We start from the raw sequence: 24,358 nt of genomic DNA on the forward strand, positions 1-24,358 counted from the left end.
GCAAAGAGAACAGGCGATTTTGAGCAAATATTTGTATTCCAGCGATAGTTTTTTCAATCTTTTGTCGCAAAACAGTTTCAAATGATATTCCATTGTTGCATAATATGAATCACAAGAATTTATTTTCGTCCTTTGAATTTACGCACTTAGATTTAAATAATCTCGGAGTTTTTTTTACAAATTATATCACCAATGGCAACAGTAAATATGACAATCATATAATTAAAGAAGTATTTTTCAGCATAATAGTCACGCGTACTTAATAGATCGATACCATGGCAAAAGGTTAATGACATATGATATATCTAATTATGCAACGTCTGTTGAAATTTAATATCGTTGAGATATGCAATATAACTTACTATCGACTAATACCACAAATTGTACATCGCAGAATTGTACAAGTCGAAGTCAGAACTAATCTTAACACGCAAACTTAAATAAAAATTGACTCGATTAATATATTTAAATCAGACTAATTATATTAATGATATAATTGATAATTAAGATCTTGATAAACCGCAATAGCTAACCTAGCAAATTAATACCCACAATTTTAGTAAATAAATCCTCATCATATGACGCAAACTATTTTCTTGAGTAAGCATACTTTAAATATTTTTTATTCTGAACCAATGCTCATAGGTTGCCTTTGTAATCGCTGTCTTGATGTTAGGGGTGCTTCCGTGAAACTTCACGGCCCTGGTCACGAACCAGCAGTCGAAGGTCGAGTAGTATAGTGGTAGATGGTAACGACGTGAAACGTGACGCATATAGTAACAGTGTACGTCGAGGGGGATGTACTGGTATGTGGAGTGTAGAGAATCGACGTCGGGAACCAGCACAGGGTGGCTGACTTCGTCGAAGCGACGCGACGTCAGGGTGGATTCACGGGGTGGTTGGTAGTCGCGTGCTCTCATCGTCAGGTGAACAACTTTTGTATGGATATAATCGGTTTACCAAATACTTTTCTGAGTTACTGTTACCCGTATCGGGATCCAGCCACGTCTCCGTGGCACGCAGAACTTCTGCATCGTCGTGAGTATTAAAGTTAATGTTACCTTTTGCAAAATAACGGTGCACGAGCTCGTAGAACAGAAGAATGTTAGAGCTTCGGTCTGATTCTAATTGAGGGCAACGTGCACTTTATCGAATCAATGAGCGTCCCTCGAACATTTAAAGAATTATCTTGCATTTAAGGAAAATAATTGGAGACAATTACTTGAAAGCTATATAAGTCATGCGATTACGTAATTTACATATGTTCTCTCCATTCTCATAATAATTGAGTGTTTAAAACACTGTTTCCTATAGTTATCACAAGTAGTATATTTCTTCTTCAATGATGAAGGAATTTCTTTCCCCTTCTTTGCGGAGGAACTTGTCGCTACGTAATCTTATGCAGAATGTTTTATTCAAAGGTATTTAATTTTTTAACAGTTATCTCGAATCGAATGTATGTTCTTACCGTGTTTGATTCAGGGCAAAGAGAAACGATTTTGTGGCTTATTTGAAAGTAAAATATTTAGCATTACAGAACGCAACAATTGTATATACATTGTTAATGGGCTTAATATTGAAAAGCACGTTGCGTTGAATTCCTCGTAAATTTATTCGCCTGCGTTAATTTGAAAAATTATTACGCTCTTTTAAATATGAAAATTTTCTTATTAAAAGATTCATTAGATCCGAAAAATTCAAATGTACGATGATAATCTTTCATTATAAAAATGAAATTTTCGAAGCACCTCGTAATACGATCGTTGTTTCCACATAAAATGATATTGATGGTTTTATGCAAACATATCCTGAAGTTTTTTTTTTCATTTTACTCCCAGCTATTCGCATTCCCCGCTCGAGTACGTTATGAAAATATTTTTATGGATAAATCGAACGTAACATTCTTTTATGTTACTCGTATTTCTATTGAATGTGTTCCGAATGGAACCAATTTTCAAAGATAAATTAAAAATTTAATTAATATATGTATATTAAAGTTAACAATAGGAGGCAATGATTATATTGTGAAAATGAACTTTGCCCGTCCACTAATCGTTCTTCTCGTCGTATTTTTTGTTTCAAGCCAATCAAATTAGCGTTGTTATTACCTAAACTTTTACACTGAATATGTTTTATGCTATGTTAAAAAATGAAATAAATGAATTTTTCGTACGAGTCGCGAGATAAATTTTCATCATACAGAAATTCACTTATTGTTAGTAAAATGTTTCATCACGTAAAACATGTTCACTTGATGTTTTAATTTGTGCTATATCGCACAAAAGTCCGGGAACTTTCATTGTAATTGAAAATTATTAAAAATATTGAAAGATCAATTGTAACATTCAGCTGGAAAAGAATAGAAAGAAAAGTATCGCGCGAAGCAGGAAATAACTCTAGGCGTTAATATTCCTACGTGAGAAAGATTATTATATAATCATGCAGATTAGTATCGCGTCTTCTTTCATAGAATAATAACTTGTTAAATCGATAACAGATGATAACGAAACCAAGTGCCTTGTCATGTGAGACGATGCTGTCAGATTGTTTTGATATTGTCTCTTGATATTGAATATCTGCATTTGTAATTTCTTCGATTCATCTACTTAAAGATAAATAGTAAACATTTCAAGATTTATCATTAGGAATCAATGTAATGTTATCAAGTGCGTAATTTTATCACTAATTATTTGATAGTATTTAATCAATTAATAATTACTCGATAGTTATCAAGCAAAATCTTTTCACAATCTTAACGATTAGTACATTAGGAAAATTACAAGAATTTTGCAAGAGTTTTAGCAAGAGATATAGATAAAGCAATCTCGCTCGTTCTCTAACCACTTTTGGGCAACGTCCATTTGATTTTCAGCATAACTGCTCACGTATGTAGCACGTGTTCCCTTACACGCGATGCTCGTGATTTGTTCGTCCTTTTATTAAGAGGAAGACACCGGGACCGAGATGGCGCAGGATATCCCGGAGGCGACGTACGTACCGGAAGTGGAGGAGGATGCGAGAAAGGAACGAGAACGGCGGGCTGTTGAAGAGGGAACGGCCTCGTGGAGACGACGAAAGGAGGAGTTGCAACGTCAAAAGCACCGTGAACAGCGAGAAGTATGCGTCGTAAATGACTATTATGTTAACTCGAGCACCGTTTACGTCACTGGCCTTTGCTGACCACGAGCCTCTTTGGCTTTACCAATTTCGTTTGGTGTGGTTGTCGGCGATCGGATGAAGATCAACACTGCACTTTCGTATCGGCAACAACCCTTATTTTTTCCCTTTGATGGCATTTCTTCGAAAGCTCGACAATAACCGTGGAGATTTACGAGGCCGTGTAAAAGATTCTTCACGCTACAATGGGATTTCATGTGGTCACAGCCATTCCAGCCCTGTAAAATAGAAATGGGGAACAATATCGAGAATGGTAGATGGCACTTAGGCTTGTCATCATAGTTTACTGCACGAAAATAGTCGAAGAGTAAAACAGTATGTTTTTGGTACTCTCTCGGCTGTAAATTTTGCCAACAACGTTTGATATACAACTTAATGGAAATGATTTATAGCGGAACGTTTTATTAAAAGGCACTAAAATTTTCAGTAAAGTGGTTTATACCTCGCTACGATTCAGATTTCGTTGCAATTGAAATGTTATTCCTTTTTTTACGTAGCTCGCGAATGTTAAAGCGAATCGTTGAGCGTAATTTGTATAAACCGTATCATTAGTAGCTGTGCTGTAATTACTGCGTATATTTGCCTTGGTAGTTGTAAGAAATATTTCACTAACGAGCGCAAATGTTTTCACTGGTTTTAATGGAACTCGCATGTACCTTTAGTTATTGTTAGTTGGACTACATTTTTATCCATCATTTCTAACGATATCCAATGTAAATGGATTATATTTCTTTCGCTATGATGAATCGCAAACTGTTAAACGACAACTAGGTTGACAGGCAGGAATTTCTATTACATTAAAATGGGAGACCATTATTTAGTATGATTAAAAGCAGATGAAAGTAATAACTCCTTTAGTTACGTTCATAAATTTCCTATGGGTTTTAATGATGTATAAAAAATTATAAAAAAGTAAAAAATAAAAATACAAAACAAAATAGTTGCAAGGCTCAATTTTTTTTTCAATATAATCTACAATTTTTTGATTTTAGTTCTAATGCATGTTTTAGAAAGATGGAATTTCTCTTTAAAAGGGTTGTAAATATCCATTTTATCACAAAAACGCCAGAAACGGGTATTATCAGTGTGAGCTCGAATTTCTTTTTTACTATAGAAAATAATTTCTGGTAGGAGATACATATGTGTGTAATGGCTAGCCAGCGAAATTCAATAAAAGATTAGATTCAGATTCAAAAGATTCAGGGTTGTAAAGTGTATCCGAATTACTTATCTTGAAGCGCCAACGTTGGATTACGAACAGTTGAATATTAGTAGTATGCTACAAAGGCTGGGCCAAGGAATTTTTCTCTAGATATTAATAAACAGGAGCATTTATCTGTAGATTACAGTGATGAATCAACATGAGAATTCCAAAATCCGTGACCTGTACCTCTTGCGCGTTAAAAGGCACGTCTCATCGCGATGCTCACAGAAAGGGATTACTCGACATTCTAATGAAAATGTTTCGCTAAAACCGAGTTAGAACAGGAATTTAAAGCGGTTCATTTTCTTTTTTGTTTTAAATGACATTTATTAAGGTTTAACATTATTCAAGTTTTTTCTTATATAACTCCGTAATTCCTTAACGTAGAATTACGCGGGAAAATATTATAAAATGTTACACTAAGCATTAAAGTGATCTTAACACAAAATATTAAAGTTAGTTTAATGCTATTCCAACGGAATATATCCGGGCTTTAAATTTTCCATCTGCTAAAGTGTATTATCAAAATATTAACGTACTTGTAACCGCGTTTTTGGAAAAGTTATTATCTCATAAGATTTCACTGGAGAAATATTGATATCCACGGTAAGCTGGTGAAAAGAGAAAGTTCAGTTTCGTTCAAATCTTCAGCAGATTTATAAAACCAGGCTGAACGATATTGAAGGAAACTTTGCTCTTTAAAACTGTGTGGACAATATGGACTCGATAAGCGCCCAGTAGAATCAATCTGTGTAGCGTCAGACAAGCGGAACGCGCCAGTACAGTATTCCCAACAGTGTTGCCTATTTTGGATACATTTATTTTCATGTTAATTCTAATTAGTTCACATATATGCTTTTACATTTACCTACACTGTTTCATTATTAAAAAGTAGATAGTTCTAAATCAATCAATAAAGCAACAAATTAAATAACTGTTTCTTCCTTTTTACAGCTCCAGCAAATCTTGGAGAATTATTCGCCTTGGGGTAAACCAGGTGGCGGTGCTCCTTGTGCTGCAACCCTTAGAAAGAAAAACGTTCCTCTAGAACCTCCAGAATTATCAAAGTGTCATAATTTCAGCCAGGTAAAGTTTTAAACAATTTATGTACCATTTAAATAAAAAAATATCAAACTTGGATAAAGAGATATGTCATAATTTTCACTACATTTGACATAAATTCGATCGTCTCTGACTAGATAACCATTGACATTTTTTATGCGATACGTGGTTATTCCCTGCTTTTTTGCTATTTTTGCTGTCATTTTTACGTTGCTACACTGTCGATTCGCAGGCAATGGATTTCTGTCAATCAATGACATTCTCTCGTCTTGATAAAAAGTTTGTTGCATGCGCAATATCTTTCGCATAGATACTAGGATTACTAACCTAATGATTAAAAAATACATGCAAATAGTCCAAAGTATGAATGAAATTATTAATCACGAGCGTAAATATTTAAACGAGCTCTTTTTGCGGATTTTCGAGCTTTTCAATGTTCGTAATAAATTTCAATTAAGGACGAATTAAAAAACTTGCCACTCCTACCGCATCGCAGACATGGACAAAATCGCGATAATAGTGAATATATTTTCGCAAATTGGATGCTATTCATTCATTATGAGTGGCGTTAAAAACAAAAATTTGTAAATCGATTTCACAGGGAAAACACACGCGTCGAAGTTCCGATTTTTATTAATCAATCATATATTTAAATTTTATTAATTGATTTTTTACAGTCACTCAATTTTTGCATTAAATTAAAGAGTTTTAATCAACCGACCGCTTGGCATTTTTGAAAATGTTCATTGCTTTTTCATTAAGTATTTTAATATTAATGCGTGAAATGCGCCAACAATTTGCAAAGACATGAATTAATCATTCTCAACCTACAGTTTTAATCATAACCAGCTTTTCAAGTAGACACGGTTAATTATCATCAATAATTTAACCTATTATTCTCGTGCTAGCGATTTTGTCGTTGCAAGTAAATATTTAATTATACTTTTCTAATTCATTAGAACAAATAATCTCATTTTTCTTCCAGCGATATCTTACCTTCTATCCATTTAACGTGCTTTATTCTTACTAGAAAGCTTCTCCTGATTAAAAATTAACAGAATCATACGAAGCAGACGAAAATCAAAGTTGTTTTATTTTTAACGAAAATGAAATTCTTTTGAAATTCCTCTGTTAATTCAATCTGAACGTTATAATTCATTGTATTATCTGAAATTCTGAATGAAATTTGTTTCACTCGCCTGAAGTAACGTTACCATGTTATCCATACCAACAACTTACCAAAGCAAAAGCCGCACGAGAAGCCAAGGACGATGAGTTCACGAAATTCCGGGCATGAAAATCTACGAATAATATTATTCCTTGACGTGACGTTATATACAAATACAGATGGAGGAGAAAGTGGAACAGAATCGAAGATTGTTGGGAAAATTAGGGCGCCCTTGTTTGTAGAAAACAGCGAGCAATTCGCGTTGAAGGATGTCGTTCTAACCCTTATTATCCTGCCAATTACGAGAACCATTATCATCGTAAGGATGCATTCGCCGTTGCCCGATAATAACCGTGCAAATGTTTGCCTCCGATATGTTTCCAGTAACGTAACTAACCCGCGATCGTTCGTGATCGTGATTCGGGATCTAGTTCACGAAGATTATTTGCAATTCAAAGTTATGATAAAAAAAGATAGTATGCGACTGTTGTTACGTCTCACATATACTGGTCTGTTATTTTCTGTTTAAAACGTGTGATCGTGGAGTGGGTGTTTTATAGCAGTTCTCTTTATAGCCTCTTCGACTAGCAAATGACTTTGATCATTTCAAGAACACATTCAATATTATATGAAGACTGCAAAAGAAGAGTATGACAATAAGACGAGAATACAATAATAAGACAAATTTCCTAGTTTTCACAGGAAAGTTATTTTAAGATAAGGAATGAATTGTCTTTTTATTTAGTTTCCGAATTTAACATGTATCTTTTTATACTCTTCATAATTTTTAAAATATCGTCTGTCATAATGTTAAAATCTCGCTTGTCTTGATAATTGTCTTTGGTTTCCAATCGTCGCACTTCATATCTTAAGCTCCATTTCCGTTAGCGTTCTCTTTGATTAAAAGTCGAATAAATTCTTCGAAAATCAGTCTCATTGCGATTAATATCACGAAGGTATCGTAATAGAGAGTGACTGATAAAAAAGATTTGTTAATGACAAGATGGTGGAAAAATTGGAAAATAGCCATCGTTATCGCGGTTGTACCGATAAGATCCGGCGATATCGCCATTACCTCGATGATGGTGCCTTTCATTAACATCTCAAGCTGCCTCGTGCACGAAACCTTTCCGCTATCTCGATGGCTTATCGATCGGATCATATTGATGTTCTCTACATGTTTAACGATTGTTAGTTAACGAACATCGAGTAGATCTTTTTTCACGATAATTCTCGATTAGTAAGATAATTTGCTTGTATAAATTATCACAATTTTGTATTAGATCGCAGGAAATTGAGTACTATACGTTCATCGAAAAACTTATTATTGCAGAAGCTCGATATTTCTCAGAAATATTTTCTTCTAAACAGTAATTAGTCCTAAATAATAATAATTAACGTTTCCAATTAACGACACTTTTCGTAATCCATTAAAAGTTCAGGATATTTTGTAGTTTCTACAAAAGTTCGTGCAATAATAACGTAATACTATAAACGTTTCGAAATGAGCGAAGTTCAATCGTAGTAGTTTGCGTAAGAGAAATTTCGTAATGGTCTTTCCTTGTACGGTAAATGTGAAACACCTTTTTCGTGGCAATAACGTCGATAAAGAGAGAACGTCTACATAGTCCGTTTCCGGTCAGACCGTAGACGTATCGTTCCCCGATCACGTAAAGTTAGAAACGTTTCTACTAGCTTCAGCAAGAAAGTCAATTTCTCTTGCGAGGAGACGCGAAAATTTCCTTGGAAAATTCCGACGAAAAATAGACCGCAACGTCGCGTTGTCCCTTTGTTTTAGACATTAGTCATTCTGAATCGACTATCGAACTTTCTTTTGGGAAATTAAATTACACGAATAAGAATCGAAAATTTGATAATGTTGCAGGATGAATTTAACACTCGAACGTTCGTATCTCCTTCAAAAAAAATTTCGGTGACATGTATCGGAAAAATCATGTGTACAAAGGTGTCTAAATGTGTAACAAGTAAATGATTTATCATAATGCTCAAGTGGTGAATTCATCTCGAATATTAGGATACAAGGTGCAATGATTTCGAGCACGTGCTTGAATGCGAAGCAGCCACCTTGTGGGTGTAGGAAACGAACCTTGGAAACTGCTTAATATGCTATGACGCCGTGTGCTTAGCTGGCACCGCTCTGGCCGTGGGGTCGACCTGGTCCGGGTGGAGTTCCTTGGAGGGATCCCAAGTTGCTGGGTGCGCGCTTCCTCGAATCTCTGGTACGCATATTCCTCGATGCGTTAGGTACTAGGACCCATCAACGATCAGCTTGTTAGTCAGGCTTTGTTTCTCGTTCTCAAATTTGCTTGTAATTAGGGACTTTGGGTTTGTGTTCTTATAAATTTCACATTTATGTTTATTTATCTCCGGTCTGTTTAGTTTTCATTTATAGCTAGGAATCACCTTAGCATACACTGATCGTTCACTTGTTCATAGATTCTTCTTACCTGAACGTTAAGATTTGTTGGAAATTGGCTGGAAAGTTGTACATAGGCTTTGTTCGTACACCTTCGTTCGTATCTATACACTTACATGGAGCTTGTAGATCGGGATTGCATGAGCCATTAGCAAAGGGAGATTGAATCCTTCGAACCGTACAGAGACGAGATCAAGGCGTGCTGGGTTTTCCGTCTGAATTTTTACGACTTGTGCATACGCAGGTTAAAGTCCCGTGATAGAAACGAATGCAACGACGCGTACCGTGTCGGTAGGAACGGCTGTAGGTTTTTCTATCGAGCTGGAATATCATCGTACACGGTGGGTGTTGGTAAACAGCGTTTGATGTGGAAATTAGCGCTTATATGAACATGCTTTCGAGGCACGGCGGTTGCGTTTCCGTGGAGACGCGGCTTCAATCGAGCACGCTATCCAACCCTAGTCTCCTTTCGGGCTTTCCTCTGCCTCTTAGCCTCGGCCTGGTCAACCATCCTCAAGGATGAAACTCTTAATTTTTAATTAACCGCTGTAGCATCCCCGAACGACAAACACATAACTGTGCCACGTTACTGCGTAATTGAACGATCCTCTGACCAGCTTCCACAGCCCGAAAGTTTAAACTGAAATTTATTAGCACGTTCCACTTCAGCCAAGTTTACTTCTTCCTGTACGTAAACTCGTCCTCTCGCTATCACCCTCCCTGTTTCTCTCCATCTTTCCCACTGGAGGTCCCACAGCGCGTGAATCTTCCTTCACCTCTTCAAAACCGTTACGTTTTCTCTCTTTCTCAGCATGAAGCTGCTTCCGGGCATGAATTTATGGAAGGTTTTCTGTTTTTCTTCTTAATAAACCACACAGCCTTACTGTAACTAACCAGCTAACTAGAATGACGTTGATGAATGAACGATGCAACCGTGTTAAGTCAAGCCTAGACTAGCTAAGCGATTACTGATTATCTGATGATAGATTTTTCTTGTCAGTTCTATTGCCCTTCCTCATGATTTACCCTTTGATTTTCTTATTCGTTTTTAGTTGTTTGAAGAATTTTTCCCTTTAATTAAGTTTTCAACCTTCTGAACTTCGTTCTTTCCTTTTTTTATTCGACATTGCAGATTGAATGAGCGATAGTTTCAGTGGTTAAGTCAATGCGAATCAAGATACGATTCTAATTTCAGTTTCATCGGATTTCAACGAACGATACTCGATAAATGCCGCTGTTACTTTTATCAAGATGTGCATCTTAACTAGACAGCAATGGATTTAACAAGATCTAAAGAGTTGGTACACTAGAAAAAGTTTGAAAGATTATATCTAATGGCACTTTGTTAGAACACTGCTACGTTGCTAGATGTTAGAAGCGATGAACTCGAATCGAAGACGCGAATATCAATGAACTCCTGTCTGACTTAAGTCGATTCGATTTGCACTGCACAAGCTGCATCGGTTGCAGCGAGTCATCACGTTGAATCCTTTCAGGGCTGGACGAGCAATTCAACCATCGAAAGGCTACACAGAAGGAGTATTAATCCTTTGCCCGTCACGAATATGAACAAGTTCTTTGATGATAAAGCAGAACCAGGTAAACGGATGGAAATTCTCGGTGTCGGCGTGGGAAGGTCAGCATCCGGTTTCTAGGTCAGTCTATTTCCTAGGTATTGCTACGGATATGCAGCTGATACAGGATTCAAAAAATCCCTACAACGAGGAAGTTCAGGTGTACGAATTGACCGGGGGTGTGGAATTGGTCCCTCTTTTAACTAGCAGACGATATTGCTCGCAATCGCAATCGCAAAACAATCGTCACGTTGCTACCGATGCCACTCGTCCTGGATATACGATGGATCCGTACGTATTATGTTTTGGAAATGAATTTTCTAGGCACTCGTTAACGCTTTATTACATGCATCATTTTCATTTCTCGTATCCGATTTTTCATACGTTTTCGTCCATTCTTAATTTTGTTATTGTACTTCAGCGTTTTATTTTATGGATCATTTTGATTTGTGGATACGTTCTCCATTCATGATTTTTTGTTTTGTTGCTTGGTAATGAATAATTTTCAGTTTCCTCGCCAGGTGTTCAAAGTTTCATTATCGTGTCGAGTTCAATCTCGACGTGTCGAAAGACACGCCATATCAAAATGCGACGAACCATGAGCCTACAATGCAGGTCTGGTTAGCGTTGTTACGCTACTCGGAGGATGTAACTGCATTACAGCAGTAATCAACCCATTGACCCGAACTCTCTCGACCTCGACAAGTTCAGCTGACGGTTCCTCTTTAGCATCCCTCTTCCTCTCGAATGTTTGTCAACGTTACAGTCTGTCGCTCTGTATGTTCGTCAACAGTTTTGCTTGCAATATCTTCTAGCTCCTCTCTCTAATTTTCCTCTAGTTTCAAGGTGTTTCGGCAACTAAGTGTTGAAAAATCGTTCGAGACGGCTGCCTTGTCGAGTATCGTCGTTCACGTCAGTCATTTCCCTTTTACTTTCTCCTTGCACTTTAAGATATTGCTTTTCTTCTCCGCTCCTTTGTGATCTTACGCTTCCCGTTTCGTATTATGACTCGATTCGTGTAATACGAAACAAGCGTAAGCGCACGACTAATTCTACTTGAAATGCACGCTTGTTTAAAGAAAATTTGTTTGCGACAGTTTAAATCGTTGTTCGTTAGAATTTGAGGGTTTTGGCGGTTTTCAGATCGATCATAAATATTTTTCATTGAAAATGTTTTTTGAATCCTCTTATATATTCGCGTTATAATTATGTACCAATATACCAATTATGAATTTGAAATGTCAAAGACTGAGAGAATTTTCCTCTCGGGAATAACGTGTCTTGAATAATTTAATCACGATAATACCTACTTTTTTGGTTCGATCAAATATCAGCCGTTGAATATAGAATTATATAATAGTAGTTTTATAGATTCTACAATTATAGAATTACATTTGCAGAATCTAAAATTATATCCTACAATTATTCCATAATTTTAGATTCAAGATCCATTATTCCTGATAATTTTCTCAGTCTTTGACGTTTCAGATTCATCATTGGTATATTGATGAATGTTTCTCTTAGCTGACAACATGCACGTCTATGACTTTTGGATCAGTGCAAACTTTCATCAAAGTTCGCACATGAAATTTTGCAAAGTAGCGTTATTACGCTGTCAATTAATCGTTTTGCCATTCTGTGCTCATTGAAATAATGTAGTCGAGGGCATAGGGAATATTGTTTTATCATGACGTCGTTGTACCGATTACAGATAGGAACACTGAGAGACTAATGTATAACGAGACACTTTGATAGCGTTTAATGGAATTTTGTATGAAGCAGCAGCTAGCGGCGTGTTACGTTGTTTATAATATGATTGGACGTCAGCGGAACACTGTGCAATTAATCATCGTTGATTATCGACTCCTTCGTAGAAGAAAAGGTGACAGAATCGATGCGATATATTTTTCTTTATGCTCTAAAATGAACCTTTCGATAATCGATCATTTTTAATCTATTACACCATTGTCTTCTTTTCCTTCATAAAATAACAGCGAGAAAAGAAGATATGTAGAGAAGGAAAATTCTAGAAATGGGTGTTCTAATTCGATTCTTGCGTTCGTTAATGAAGGGACTCTTATCTCGCAGAACGATTCTTGAGAAAAGAAAAGACAGCGGAACAATGTTTCGCACTTATTTCTACTGTCAGTCTAGCGACTAAACAAAATTTGATATTGAGCCAAAAAGACACGGTCAGCAAACCCTCCAACAGTTTCTACCTTGATCTTCTGTAACTTCTTTATAAAGTTACAAGTTTAAAATAAGTATCTCTGGAAGATAAAAAAATTCTTTTCCATTGGCTCGTTGCGTGTTTCCTTTTAATTAGTGGTTCGTGTTCCATTTCAGTTATGCAGATTCCAAATATCTGGAAAGTTGGAAGTTGCCATTTTCCAACAACTCGATAGAACTTCAATTTATTCCGAAAGTTTTCTGATCGTTATAACCTCCGTTGTTTTCGTTGGTCTACTTTCGATTTATCTTCTATTCTCTTCTTTATAACACGGAGGAAGATTTCTTCCAGCTAGTAAAAAGCCAACCCATCCCAATCGCAAGAAAGAGGGATTAGCCCTTGTAGAATAAAAATATTGCACTCTCATCGGAGTTTCTGGACTTTTATCTGCATAATGTCTCGCATGCGAGTAACTATTAAAAAGTAAATACCCTCAGCGAATCGCTGTCCGACGTAGTCTCGTAGGGTAACATCGCGCTTATCTCTTCTTTGAGAGGCTGGTTAAATCTTCCGGGACAGATGGACAAGGAATTATTTCGAATTCATGCTTGAATTTTTAAAGAACGTAAATTGATTTTTACAATTTTTTATAGTACTTTATTCATTTCACCAAAACGAAGAGCAATGTCGTTTCATTACATTTTATCATGAATTTTATTTACTTACTTTTATTGAATTGTTGCATCATCGTACGAGCCTCTTGTAAATTGATCAAACTGATCAACTTTTAACAATTTCTTAATTTACTTCTACTATTTCCAATTCAAATACTAAAGTCCAACTTGCACAACAAATTCCAAGATAAATTAACAAAATTCTTTTCGCGGTAATATCACTATTTTTTCTGCTTTTCAATTTATGAAGTCGAACAATGTGGGTTCTGAATAGTTCATATTGCATCAGTTTTACATTAAAGCATGAAATTTATTTGCTCGCGAGAAAACATTGATAAAATTGCACGAAACTAGGGTACTTGGATAATATTCGCGTAAAAAGTCAAGTATGGTTCACAAACAATATTGCAATAGTTTTCTGAGGACTGTAGAAGTTTGTATTGCGGCAGGTCTCTCGTAAGTGGAAGCGCGGTAACAAGTAGTTGGCAAACGTGTTTGCTTCATACATTAACGTCGTAAAAAAGGCTGCTATCGTTGCGGCGACTATTGTTTTGTAGACACTTTTCTTGCTTCTTACGATTCTCTTAACGTGCTTTCACATTACATCGTGACATTTGCCAACTTTTTCAACAACGTGACTCGATGAAAGTTTTATAGATTCCAGTGAAGTTTATCGGAGAAATAGAGAAGAGTTTTCCTTTCAACAAGAAAGCTGTTTCAAGAGCCGTTCCTTTCTCCTTGTTCGCCATTTATACTCTACTTTGTCAAAATATTAGTCTGCTTTCTGCGGTGGATTTTAAAATCCATTCCAGCGGATTAAAACTTATTTTCTTGTATTGAAAATAGCATTTAAGAGCATTTGAAAATAGCCCGCGTTCGTTTTGAAGTGAATTTTACAACACTGGTATTATCGTAACTTCCCATACAAATCGTAATGAATGTTGCGGCCATTATCTGAACCAGCGAAATCAAAAGTTATCGTCGGAATATTTATATCAACCGTTGCAGGCGAAAGCCTCACCTGCGACTATCCGCAATTTCACCGCAGTTTTCAATATGTGTGAAGCGATTATAGACCACAATTTCGGCTGTGATCGAATGTTCGATCGATAACTATAATTTCCGGTTAAACGTTTTGGGAGAAGATGTTGTCCACGCACGAGCGGCCTTCTTTGAACACCAAAAATTCAGAACACGACCTAAAACGCGTGATTCGTTTCGACGAAACTTCGATTTGTTGCGTTACACGAGGCACGTGTTCGGGATGCAGGAGCAAAACAACGCAGAGCTTTCGTGTCACATTTTTTTTCATTTGCCAAAGTTATCCGGATCAATGTGTTTGAAAAGCAAGAAGACGTAATGAAAATGACGAACGAGTCGAATAATATTGAAAATATTGAAATCCGCCAAGCTTATCTGCATCGCTTTTGTAGATTGCGATCGTTGGAGGTTGAGAATCGCGAATACATCGCTGAACTCGCCGAGCAAGTGCAACGAAAACGAGAGAAGGCATTGGTAAGTGTATTGCAATCGATAACACGTCAGGCTAACTCGATCTCTAATCAACAGATGACTTGATAAAATCAAACGATAGCGTACTGCGTTCGAAAGTAATATTTCCAATTTCTGAATGAATAATAATGTATTAGCTGTTTTGGGATTTCATCAAGTTTCGATCGGCAATCGCTTAATTTGATTCGATTCTACGATGTAGCTTGTAAAGGGATGATTTTTATTCCAGGAGGAACAAAAGATTGAGTTGGAAAGCTGTCGAAGACATTTCGATACCTGGAGAAAGTTGTGGGGTCGGCCGGGTCACGGTGCACCCATAGATCACGCCCATCGTAACAATCTCTACAACATTCTCTACCATTCAGCTATCTATTGAATTTCTACTTGCTGCACTGTGCAAAATCAGAACTGCATCTTCCACTTACTTTTCGTGCAATGGAGGAACTTGTACGAAATCTCTTTATGTTACGGGAAGAATTGCTACAGGACGAGCAACTATAAAAGATAATAGGTTCGCGATTCTACAATACAATACGACGATAGAACGACGGAGTTGCAGGTTTCTTAGGAGAATAGATCTAGAAAGAATGGAATTTAGTAAGTCTTCGAGTTGATAGAGAAATGATGGGTTGTTATGAAATAGTTTGAAGCTGTTTGCAGTGAAACAAGAAGAGAATGAATCGAAAGTTGTGGATCAGAAGCGTTCAGCGTGACACGATGTAACTTAATAGGTGGAAGTATGGAAATGATGATAATGTGTATGATAATACGCGAAGCAGTGTATACTGCGAAATTAATTAGAGATTTTGTGGAATGGAGAATGGACCGCGGTGAATGTAGAATTAGTTAACAAGATTTTAATTGTGCTTTCGAGTTTCACACAGATTCACGTCTTTATTATTTAGCGCCGTATTTCGTTATTTTGAAAAAAAAACCAGAAATAGCGTGTTTTAATATTTTACATGCGTATTAGACATACGTCGCCATAAATGTATATCGAACTAGTCGAATTAGTCGTGTTTGCACGCGTGCGGGAGACGCTCTATTTTGAGTTGTTTTTTAAATATTTCGTCTGTCCATAGAAATATGGAAGAGAAATCAGTACGAGTGGTTTTCGCAAGGTAATACATGTCGAATCGAGTGAGAAGAGATGTCGGGTGAGCTATTAAATTTTATGAAAGCTCTCCAAGAGACGTTTGATAAGGTAGAAACGTGCTACGATTGACCACATTTCAAAGGAGCAATCTCGAGAGAACGTGACTACCCTTCAAGCCGATGATTTTTAAATTTCATGAAAGCCAAAGAATTTGGATCTATTCGTATGCGTGTGTTTTGTGCGTGTAAACGCGTTGACTGATCCAGGGATTCCAACTTCGAAGATAGTCAAAAGAAATGAATCGCTGCTGTCGATACAGCTGTCCTCGAAAACCTTTATTGGTTGCTTCGGTTCACGAGCATCAAAGGACGAAAGCTAACGGGTGAGAGGAGAGAGGAAAGAGAAACAGCCGGGCTTATAAAACAGTTTGCAATATCACATGCCATGCTAAATGGTTGTGCGTTTGAACACGGCGTTCAAAGATCTCCAGTGTTCTATAATATTTCAGGAAAATACTCGATAGAGGTTCAACCTGAAATGTTCTCGTTACTTGTGTTGCATTGAAATTAAACGAAATTGCATTTAAACGATCTGGGATACATAAATACAGATATGATTAAAAAACAAATTTTCGCTTTATTTTACAAACAAGATATAAAGTGGGAGAAGTAATATCGTATAAAGTGTACCTTTCACATCCTGCAAGTTCTACGTCTGTTTCCTCGTTCCTGTAAAGATGATTTCTTCCTATTTGAATATTTATTGGTAAAATATTACACATTACTCGAACGAAAATAATTTAGTACAAAATATATGAAAATTATTTTTTCGTTAGAAACACTGATTGTTATTAATAAAAGCACATTTAAAGTATAATGAACCTAACTAACAATAAGAGAGTTATTCAATCCTCGAGCAAACGTCTGCAGGTTTCTCTATTGAACATCGGCTCAGTAATACGTTAATTAAATTAACGATTAATGATCAATTAGTGGCCAATCTGAGAAGAAAGACAGAATCCGCTCGATTCTACTGGGCGCCTCGAATTTAATTTGGATGTTGTTCCGACAGCACGGTGCAGTTTCTATTCCTAAACGTGTACCTTTGTTCCGCCGCCGGGCATAGAGAACGCTAGTTTCATCCTTTCCAGGCTACGTTTTCCTCCCCCTAGGAAGCCACGGAATCCAGCGCTGTCGCGCATCTCTCTGGTTACGATCTCTCCGTCCGAGCCGCAGCCACCGCCGGCCGAAAGCTACGCTTTCCCCATTGTCTGACTATTGTATTCCGTTACCACTGTGTGTCCGTTCGTTTGTATAAGAGTGATTCATTTTCCGCGAAATATCAGTTCCTGCGCCGCATGAATTGCAACTCGCACGGCCGCGTAAAACCGCCGCGCATTGCAAACCCTTCCTCCCTTCAACACATCCACCCCTGTATTCCACCCTTTTCCTCTCGTTGTCCTCCTCTTCTATATCGTTTATTCATTTCTATCTCTTTTCGTAGAGAACGCGCATTGTCGCGAAATTGGGTCGGTCGCTTGCCTGAAATGAGATACGCGACCAGTGTCGGTGTCGGTGAAAATTGGTCATTGCTATCTCGTTTTCTCCTACATTTCCCCCTCCCCCTTTTTTGTACCCTCTTTCTTTCGCGTCCCTGTTTGACGCGTATTTAGGGAGCGACGCAGAATGGAAAAACATCGCCCTTCCTTCCGGTTAGTTGTTCGTGGAAGACTCTTTAATTTCCGGCTGAACATTCGAGGAGAGCCGAATCGCAACCACAGATCGCGTATCCCAAGTGTACTTGGCATTGTACCCTTAAACAGGGATTGCAAAGCTATCGTATGAATTTATTTTTAAAAATTAACAAAGGTTCTACAGCCCTGAAATAAAAATTCCAATGTATATTTATTTACCAACGTTTAAATAAGTTTTATGTACATTTATATATGTAAGTTTAATAACATGAATTGGAAATTATATTTAAATGGTTATTTTTACGATAATCACACAGGTAATAGTGTCGAATGGCGGATATAATTTGCTAGCTCTTCTTCCACTCGTCCCAGAAACGTCATCATTTTTCCTATGTCCTCTTCTTTCTGGGCCATACACCATCTCTTTCCATATCAGTTGGATTGTGAACACGACATCGATAACAAGTTTGACAGTTTCGTGTATGGATAGGAATACATGCTCGTATATTCCGTTCGCACGTGATGCTCTGCGCGCATAGAAAATGCACGTGTATTGCAATAGTATATCGATAGTTTGGTGTGCGTGGAATATAGTTTTCGCGTGTATGCGTTACCTTTTTCTTTTACGTGCGAAAATCTGGATTAAAGGGATACTTTTTGGAATCTGATGCAACATCGTGTTATGGTCTACGAACGGTGAGCCATAATTCTTGTTTCTCATTCTTTTTTTCTCGGTGTCTCGTAAATAATTATTCGCGTATCGTTCGAGTTCGAATAAAAATTAATAGCAGCGCACGGGAAATTTATTAACAGCCAGTAATAGAACCGAATTTTCGTACGGCGTTGCCAACAAACACGAATAATTTTGTCTCATACAGAGATACGTGACCGTGCAAGCGACGGAAAAATTTCAGTCGCACCGACCACGAGTCCGATGATTAACAGCTCGGCCCTTAACGAGCACTTCGGTTCTACTTAATTAGAGATCGGGTAATTTATACGGCAGACGCGTTTCACGTTCACCGGTGACGTTCCTTTCTTCCTTTGTGGCAACGCTTCCTCCCCTATCTCACTTTTATTTCTCACCGTTAATTGTCCCGCGGCCTTAAAGAAGTGTAATAAATTTCCGTCTCGCGAACCTTTCCATACGGGCGAGGCGGCGCAGCGATTAATTATTTTTCGCTGTTTTATATACAGAACTCGGTTTCTTTGTTCACGTGGCAGAATCGATCTGCTTGATCAATACGAACAAAGAAAGCGCAGGTAGGTTTTTCCTAGCCATCGTAAAGGCGAGGAATATAAAATATTTCTTTTATATTAGAACTTTTAATTTGATTAGATGCGTCCCTTTTTATCGAGATTCAACTAGTAATTTCTGTAAGAGCCACCGTAACAAATTTATTCGATGAAAAGCCACTCTCAGGAGCCCGTAGCGCTGCACGCTGTGAAATTTATTAGTTTTAGAACCGATAGGAGATTCTCTATTGTATCGTCGATAAGCTTTTTGACAGAATTGGTTACTCTCGAGAATATTGCCACTATAAACAAGAAACGCGATCAATTTTTAATAGCCATGGATTTTTATTACGTCAGGGGGGAATTATTGGCCGTTAAATGAAGTTAAACGAGTTTCTTATTGTTTCTCTCTGACCGAGCAAACAACTTAAAACGAAGTTTTTTTTCTGTAAATACGTGAGAACTATCTTAAAGGCCGGCGGAATTTCAAGTGGCTTGAACGCGAACTGAAAATAAGTGGGTCGAATCGCAATTCCACTCGGCTAGTAGGTTTTTTCCACGGGCTGGCAGACGGATCGATCTTCGTCTTGCTGAGATCTGCGTCGAAATCGGTTTTCCTAACCGGGAGTTACCGCGAACGCCGATAATTGATTTTACAAGTTTCAGTTGGCAAAGCCTTTTCTGTCTGTTTGTAAATCGTCGGCTCCGGAGTGCAAGCAATAGATCGCGAAATCACGAAACTTTCGCCTGGCGCACGAAGCTCATATCGACCGAACGTTTCTCCAACCGTATAGATAGGAACGTACGTAATATTTGTTTTGCCGCGATTCGAGAGTTGCTTAGAACTCGCTGCTATGATTGATCGCTATTGTTTGAAAACCGTAATTCAGATTAAATACGAGTCGATCCAAGTATGAAGAACTGTTAGAATAATCGAGGCATTCAGAAACCACGCTGATCAGCTCCACGAAATTCAAACGTAGAAGATGACAGTTTGTTAAATAACTTTCGTCGCGTTTCGATTGGTTCCTGAGATGTAATACAAATGATTATTTTATTTCTTCTATCGAAGAGTCTTTTGATTGATAGAAATGTCAAAGTTTCTAATGCAGCCGAAGAATCACATTATTATAGGACAGGATATTTATTTCATGTACTTCGTGTGATTGTTAGCTGTTCAAATCTCTTCGTGTCAACGTGGAGTTCGGTCATAAAATCTCCAAAATTGGCTATTCGAATTTGGTGCGCTTTATTGGGATGTGATTTACGATAATCAACGATAATCAAGAATAACGTGGACTAAAATGGTATATATTACTTTACGATAGTAAATTCTAATTTCGCGGCCATTTCGCTCGCGTGAGAAATGCGACAGAGAAAACATAAATTATCGGTGACGATCGTTGGCAAGGAGTTGTACACGTGCTCGTCTTACGCGGCTAGAAAACTTCTCGTTCACGTCACGGAACGTACCCGGTGAATTTAAATTTCGACACGGCCCTGATTCTGATTCTCATCTCTGCTCGTTGGCTTCACGTTCGTCCATTTGTCTTCGTATCCACGTTTGTGCCTCTACCACCATTTTTATCGAGTTTGCTGGTGCAACCGGAATTCAAGTAGATACGAACTCGCGGCTCGAGATCGCGCGGAATATCGTTCAATTGAATTTTCGTTAGAATAGCACTGCGTGTTGCACGATCGATGTCGTTCATCGTTTGCGGCGAGCGCCGTTAACTTTTCCTGATTCAACTAATTTTCAAGGAAATCAGGGATTACTTTCCAATGATATTCTATTATTCTTCTTCGTATCTCTCTATTTCCGAGTAAGTTTGTTATCGCCTTCTCTTCAATCTACGAAGCTCCATTTTACTGATCTAATTGTTTTCAGTGCTCTACATAAAGATTTTCAAATTTACTGCATCCTTTCTCTTCTGTCTAATAACATCCTACACGACGTTTGAGTTAAATCAATTCGATTTGACTTAATTAAATGTAAGTGAAATGAATTAAGGGATATGGTTCGACGAGAAGGAAAGTTCACTGATTCGCCCATCTTCAGTTCCGTATCGAGCCGTGGAAAACATAGAGTGGCTTGGTCAAGTGCATCAAGATTTATTCAATGATTTTCACAATACAAGATCGTCTCTCTTTACAGAGACAGCATCTTCGTTCGATCTTTTATCAATAAATCTTAGTGTCAGGAAATATACAGAAAATACTTCAGTCGTGTGTTTCATCCCCAATATTCGCCTATCTGTTCGTTATTTATTGTACGTAGAATTCGAATTCGATGAAATCCTGCGATATCGGGAATTTCAGAAAAAATATAATGAACAAAACAACGAATCGCTGATAAACGGGGTGGGAAAGCAAAGCGACTCAAAGAGTGAGATAGCTGCATGGATCGTAACAATTTGCAAGCTATCAAACCGTTGAATCGATACGATCCGATACCTGTATGACAGCTGCTATTGAGAGCGTTGATGACTAGAAGCTTAGTAAAGCGCGCTTTTGTCGCTGAATGGGTATTTTATCATGGAAAATCGTGATTAAGCGTCGGGATTGTAATATCGATCGATCGACCCTTTCGGTTCGGCGTTCGTTTCCTCAAATTTGATATTTCCCTAGCCAGAGGGAATAATAGTTATACAGATATAAAAATGAAAAAAGTCACGAAACTTCGGATGCGGTCGAGCTTTTTCTGGCAACGGCCAGCAAGTTGGATAGCCGAGAGCGCAATGACGAAAGAAGGAATGGTGTAACAGGAATTTCATCAGGCAAAACGTTACAAACATCAGCCTGTGTTATTCAGCCACCGCCATGGAAAACACTCGCACGATTTTGCTAAAGTTACATTAACCTCGATGCATTCGAGCCGCGAGTTATTCACGGCATTTCGAGTAACGCGGTACATTCTCCAATTAATTTATCTCGCTGGAATACGAATTTCCCTGTTACATCCGGCAGGTTGAGGCTGATGAACAAACATCCGTTAAAAAGAAACAATATACGTGTTTCGGAATGTTGCAGTTCGTGTTTACCTCTTGACATAATGCAATGGCGATCGATTCAGATTAACTGACTTAAAAAATAATTACTTCTTTATTTTGGAAATTTTCTATATATCTACATCAGATGTTAGGTCGTTCGGAAAGTTTGTATTATTCTTTATGCTCGATAGATTTTATTGTGTATTCGGCGAGGTTGGAAGGAAATTGTTTATTGCGTCGTTCTGATAAATAATAAAACGTTGAATTCTTAATCAGGCATTAAGTACAATATTTACATCTTAAACAATCGATGCTTTTAGCTTTTCATAGGAAATGAATTGTAATGTTTAATAGAATTTAATATAATAAAAGACAGTAAAATAGATGTTAATGATAAAAATTACTGTAACAAAGAGTACTAATTAAAAACATATGCGAATGAACTGACGGGTATGTAGAATCGTGGATACAAGGCCTAAGACATCGGTCGAACCATGAACAGTGTCGCGAGAGCCGAGGCGTCGTCGGGTCCATCAATGTGCCGTCGTTCCTTCAAGTGAATAGTTTCGTAGAAAAGGCCTACGTAGAAAAGACCCTGGCCACGGGCCTTCGCGGAACACATGCGTGGTGGGGCTAAGAAAAGACAAAGGGATGTTAGCCCAGGGGGTATTAGTTAGTTGGGAAATCGTACAGTGTTAGTTGAGAAGTCAGAGAGAGAGAGAGAGAGAGAGAGAGGGTGAGTGCAGAAGCCGGAGAGTGTGAGTGGAGGAGCCAGAGAGTATGAATCGGGAAGTTGAGAGCCGAATATGATAATAAGACGTACGACAGTATTGTAATCAGTTTGTTGTTTTGAATATTATTTGTTAAACCAAAACATCATTACTTGTCCTTACTCTAAAGACCCATTAAGTTACTACAGGTATTAAAAAGTGACTATGGAATATATGCAATTTCAAGGTTACTACATCGTTGTTGAACGACGTGGTATATTTTTCTGAAACGTTCACAGTCATTTCTGTAGGTCAAAAATATCGATCGGTGAATTATTTTGCGAAAAAGGGTCAAGAACTTCGGGATATTTACAGGCGGTAGAATTTCTTTATTTTTAAAAAGATTCAAAGTGAAATTCGTGGGCCTACGTATTTCGTCGTCGCGTCTCGATGCACGCGACAGCTCGAGTTTTCGTGCATCACGAAATTTGCTGGAAAATCCTGTTGCCACGCTGGTGTATGAATAATACATGGATGTTTTATCGAAACAACGACGAGAGATGGAACGAGTGTTACTTTAGATACGATCAAGTCAGCTCCTTCAACGAGAGCAAAGAAAATGGTTATTGTTTAATTAAAATGATTTCCATTTTCTGATCGCAAACATATTTTAATGTTTGTAATAGTAGAAACGAGAATGGGATTACGAAACAGAAAGGCAGCTTGTTTCTTGGAAATATAAAAAGAGTATTTGATGCGCGGATATGGCGAATGGATGGCTTCGATTGATTCGAATAAAACCACATAATTCTCGTTCGCTGTACACTAGAAATCTCATCAAAAGCGAACGTTCTATCGCGATACCAAAGCCATGTTTTTCCGACTAAATTTAATACGTCTGAATTAAAAAATGTGACATGCGGTTGATTTTTCGTTCTGGAAATATAAATAATGTGTGTGTTATAAAAAATAATAATGGATGAAATGCGATGAAAGGGAAGTGTATGTGTGCACATCAGTTAGCAAACACGTTCAATTTTAATTAAAATACTGGTTAATAAAAATAAGGTATTATAAAATCATTTTCCGTTTGATGTTTCAGTATTACGAAAGACAAAAGCTCTTTGTACACGAAATATCCAAATGCAGATAAATATTAAATAATAGGGATTAAAACGTGTTTCATCTACAATTCTCCAAAATGCGCACGAATAATGTGCATAAATTTCTCCTTGCTAAGATGGCGAATGATGACCAAGGGAACTATATAATTTCATGTTAATCCGATTTCATCATCATTGTCATAATTTATAAGTTCCATGTGGCTTTTTACTCTTAGTTGCAGTACCAAAAAATCTGATTTTCATCTTTTTATAAAGTTTGTGTCATTGCACCGGTATAATATTTTTAGAAATATTCGAATATGGTTTATTCGTCGTGATTGTTCAAAGTACACTGCTAAAAGATAAAAGGAGAGAAAGAGAAAACGAGGAACAAAATTCCGGGTTGAACGATGCAAAGCCAACAATGTTGCATTAAAAAATATTTTGGAGAAAAATTTTACTCTGGGGATAATATTTAGTAGCCTATTACCCAAATGCACTGATTATACGCGTCGCCAAAGATATTGTTCCCGGGAGGAAATTAAACGAAAT

General features: G+C 37.4%; 1 protein-coding gene across 1 annotated transcript; it reads left to right on the forward strand.

Moving 5' to 3' along the window:
* Positions 1-3: 3 nt before the first annotated feature.
* LOC126924970 (uncharacterized) lies at positions 4-22,378 on the forward strand. Its single transcript, XM_050740054.1, has 8 exons — positions 4-600; positions 677-1,038; positions 2,873-3,117; positions 5,336-5,467; positions 10,545-10,647; positions 10,721-10,913; positions 14,900-14,981; positions 15,208-22,378. Exons 3-8 carry the CDS (start codon positions 2,965-2,967, stop codon positions 15,352-15,354), a joined length of 810 nt encoding a protein of 269 aa, XP_050596011.1. The 5' UTR covers positions 4-600; positions 677-1,038; positions 2,873-2,964; the 3' UTR covers positions 15,355-22,378.
* Positions 22,379-24,358: the final 1,980 nt, after the last annotated feature.

Source organism: Bombus affinis, chromosome 15 (assembly GCF_024516045.1).
Source record: "Bombus affinis isolate iyBomAffi1 chromosome 15, iyBomAffi1.2, whole genome shotgun sequence".
Taxonomy (NCBI): Eukaryota; Metazoa; Arthropoda; class Insecta; order Hymenoptera; family Apidae; genus Bombus; species Bombus affinis.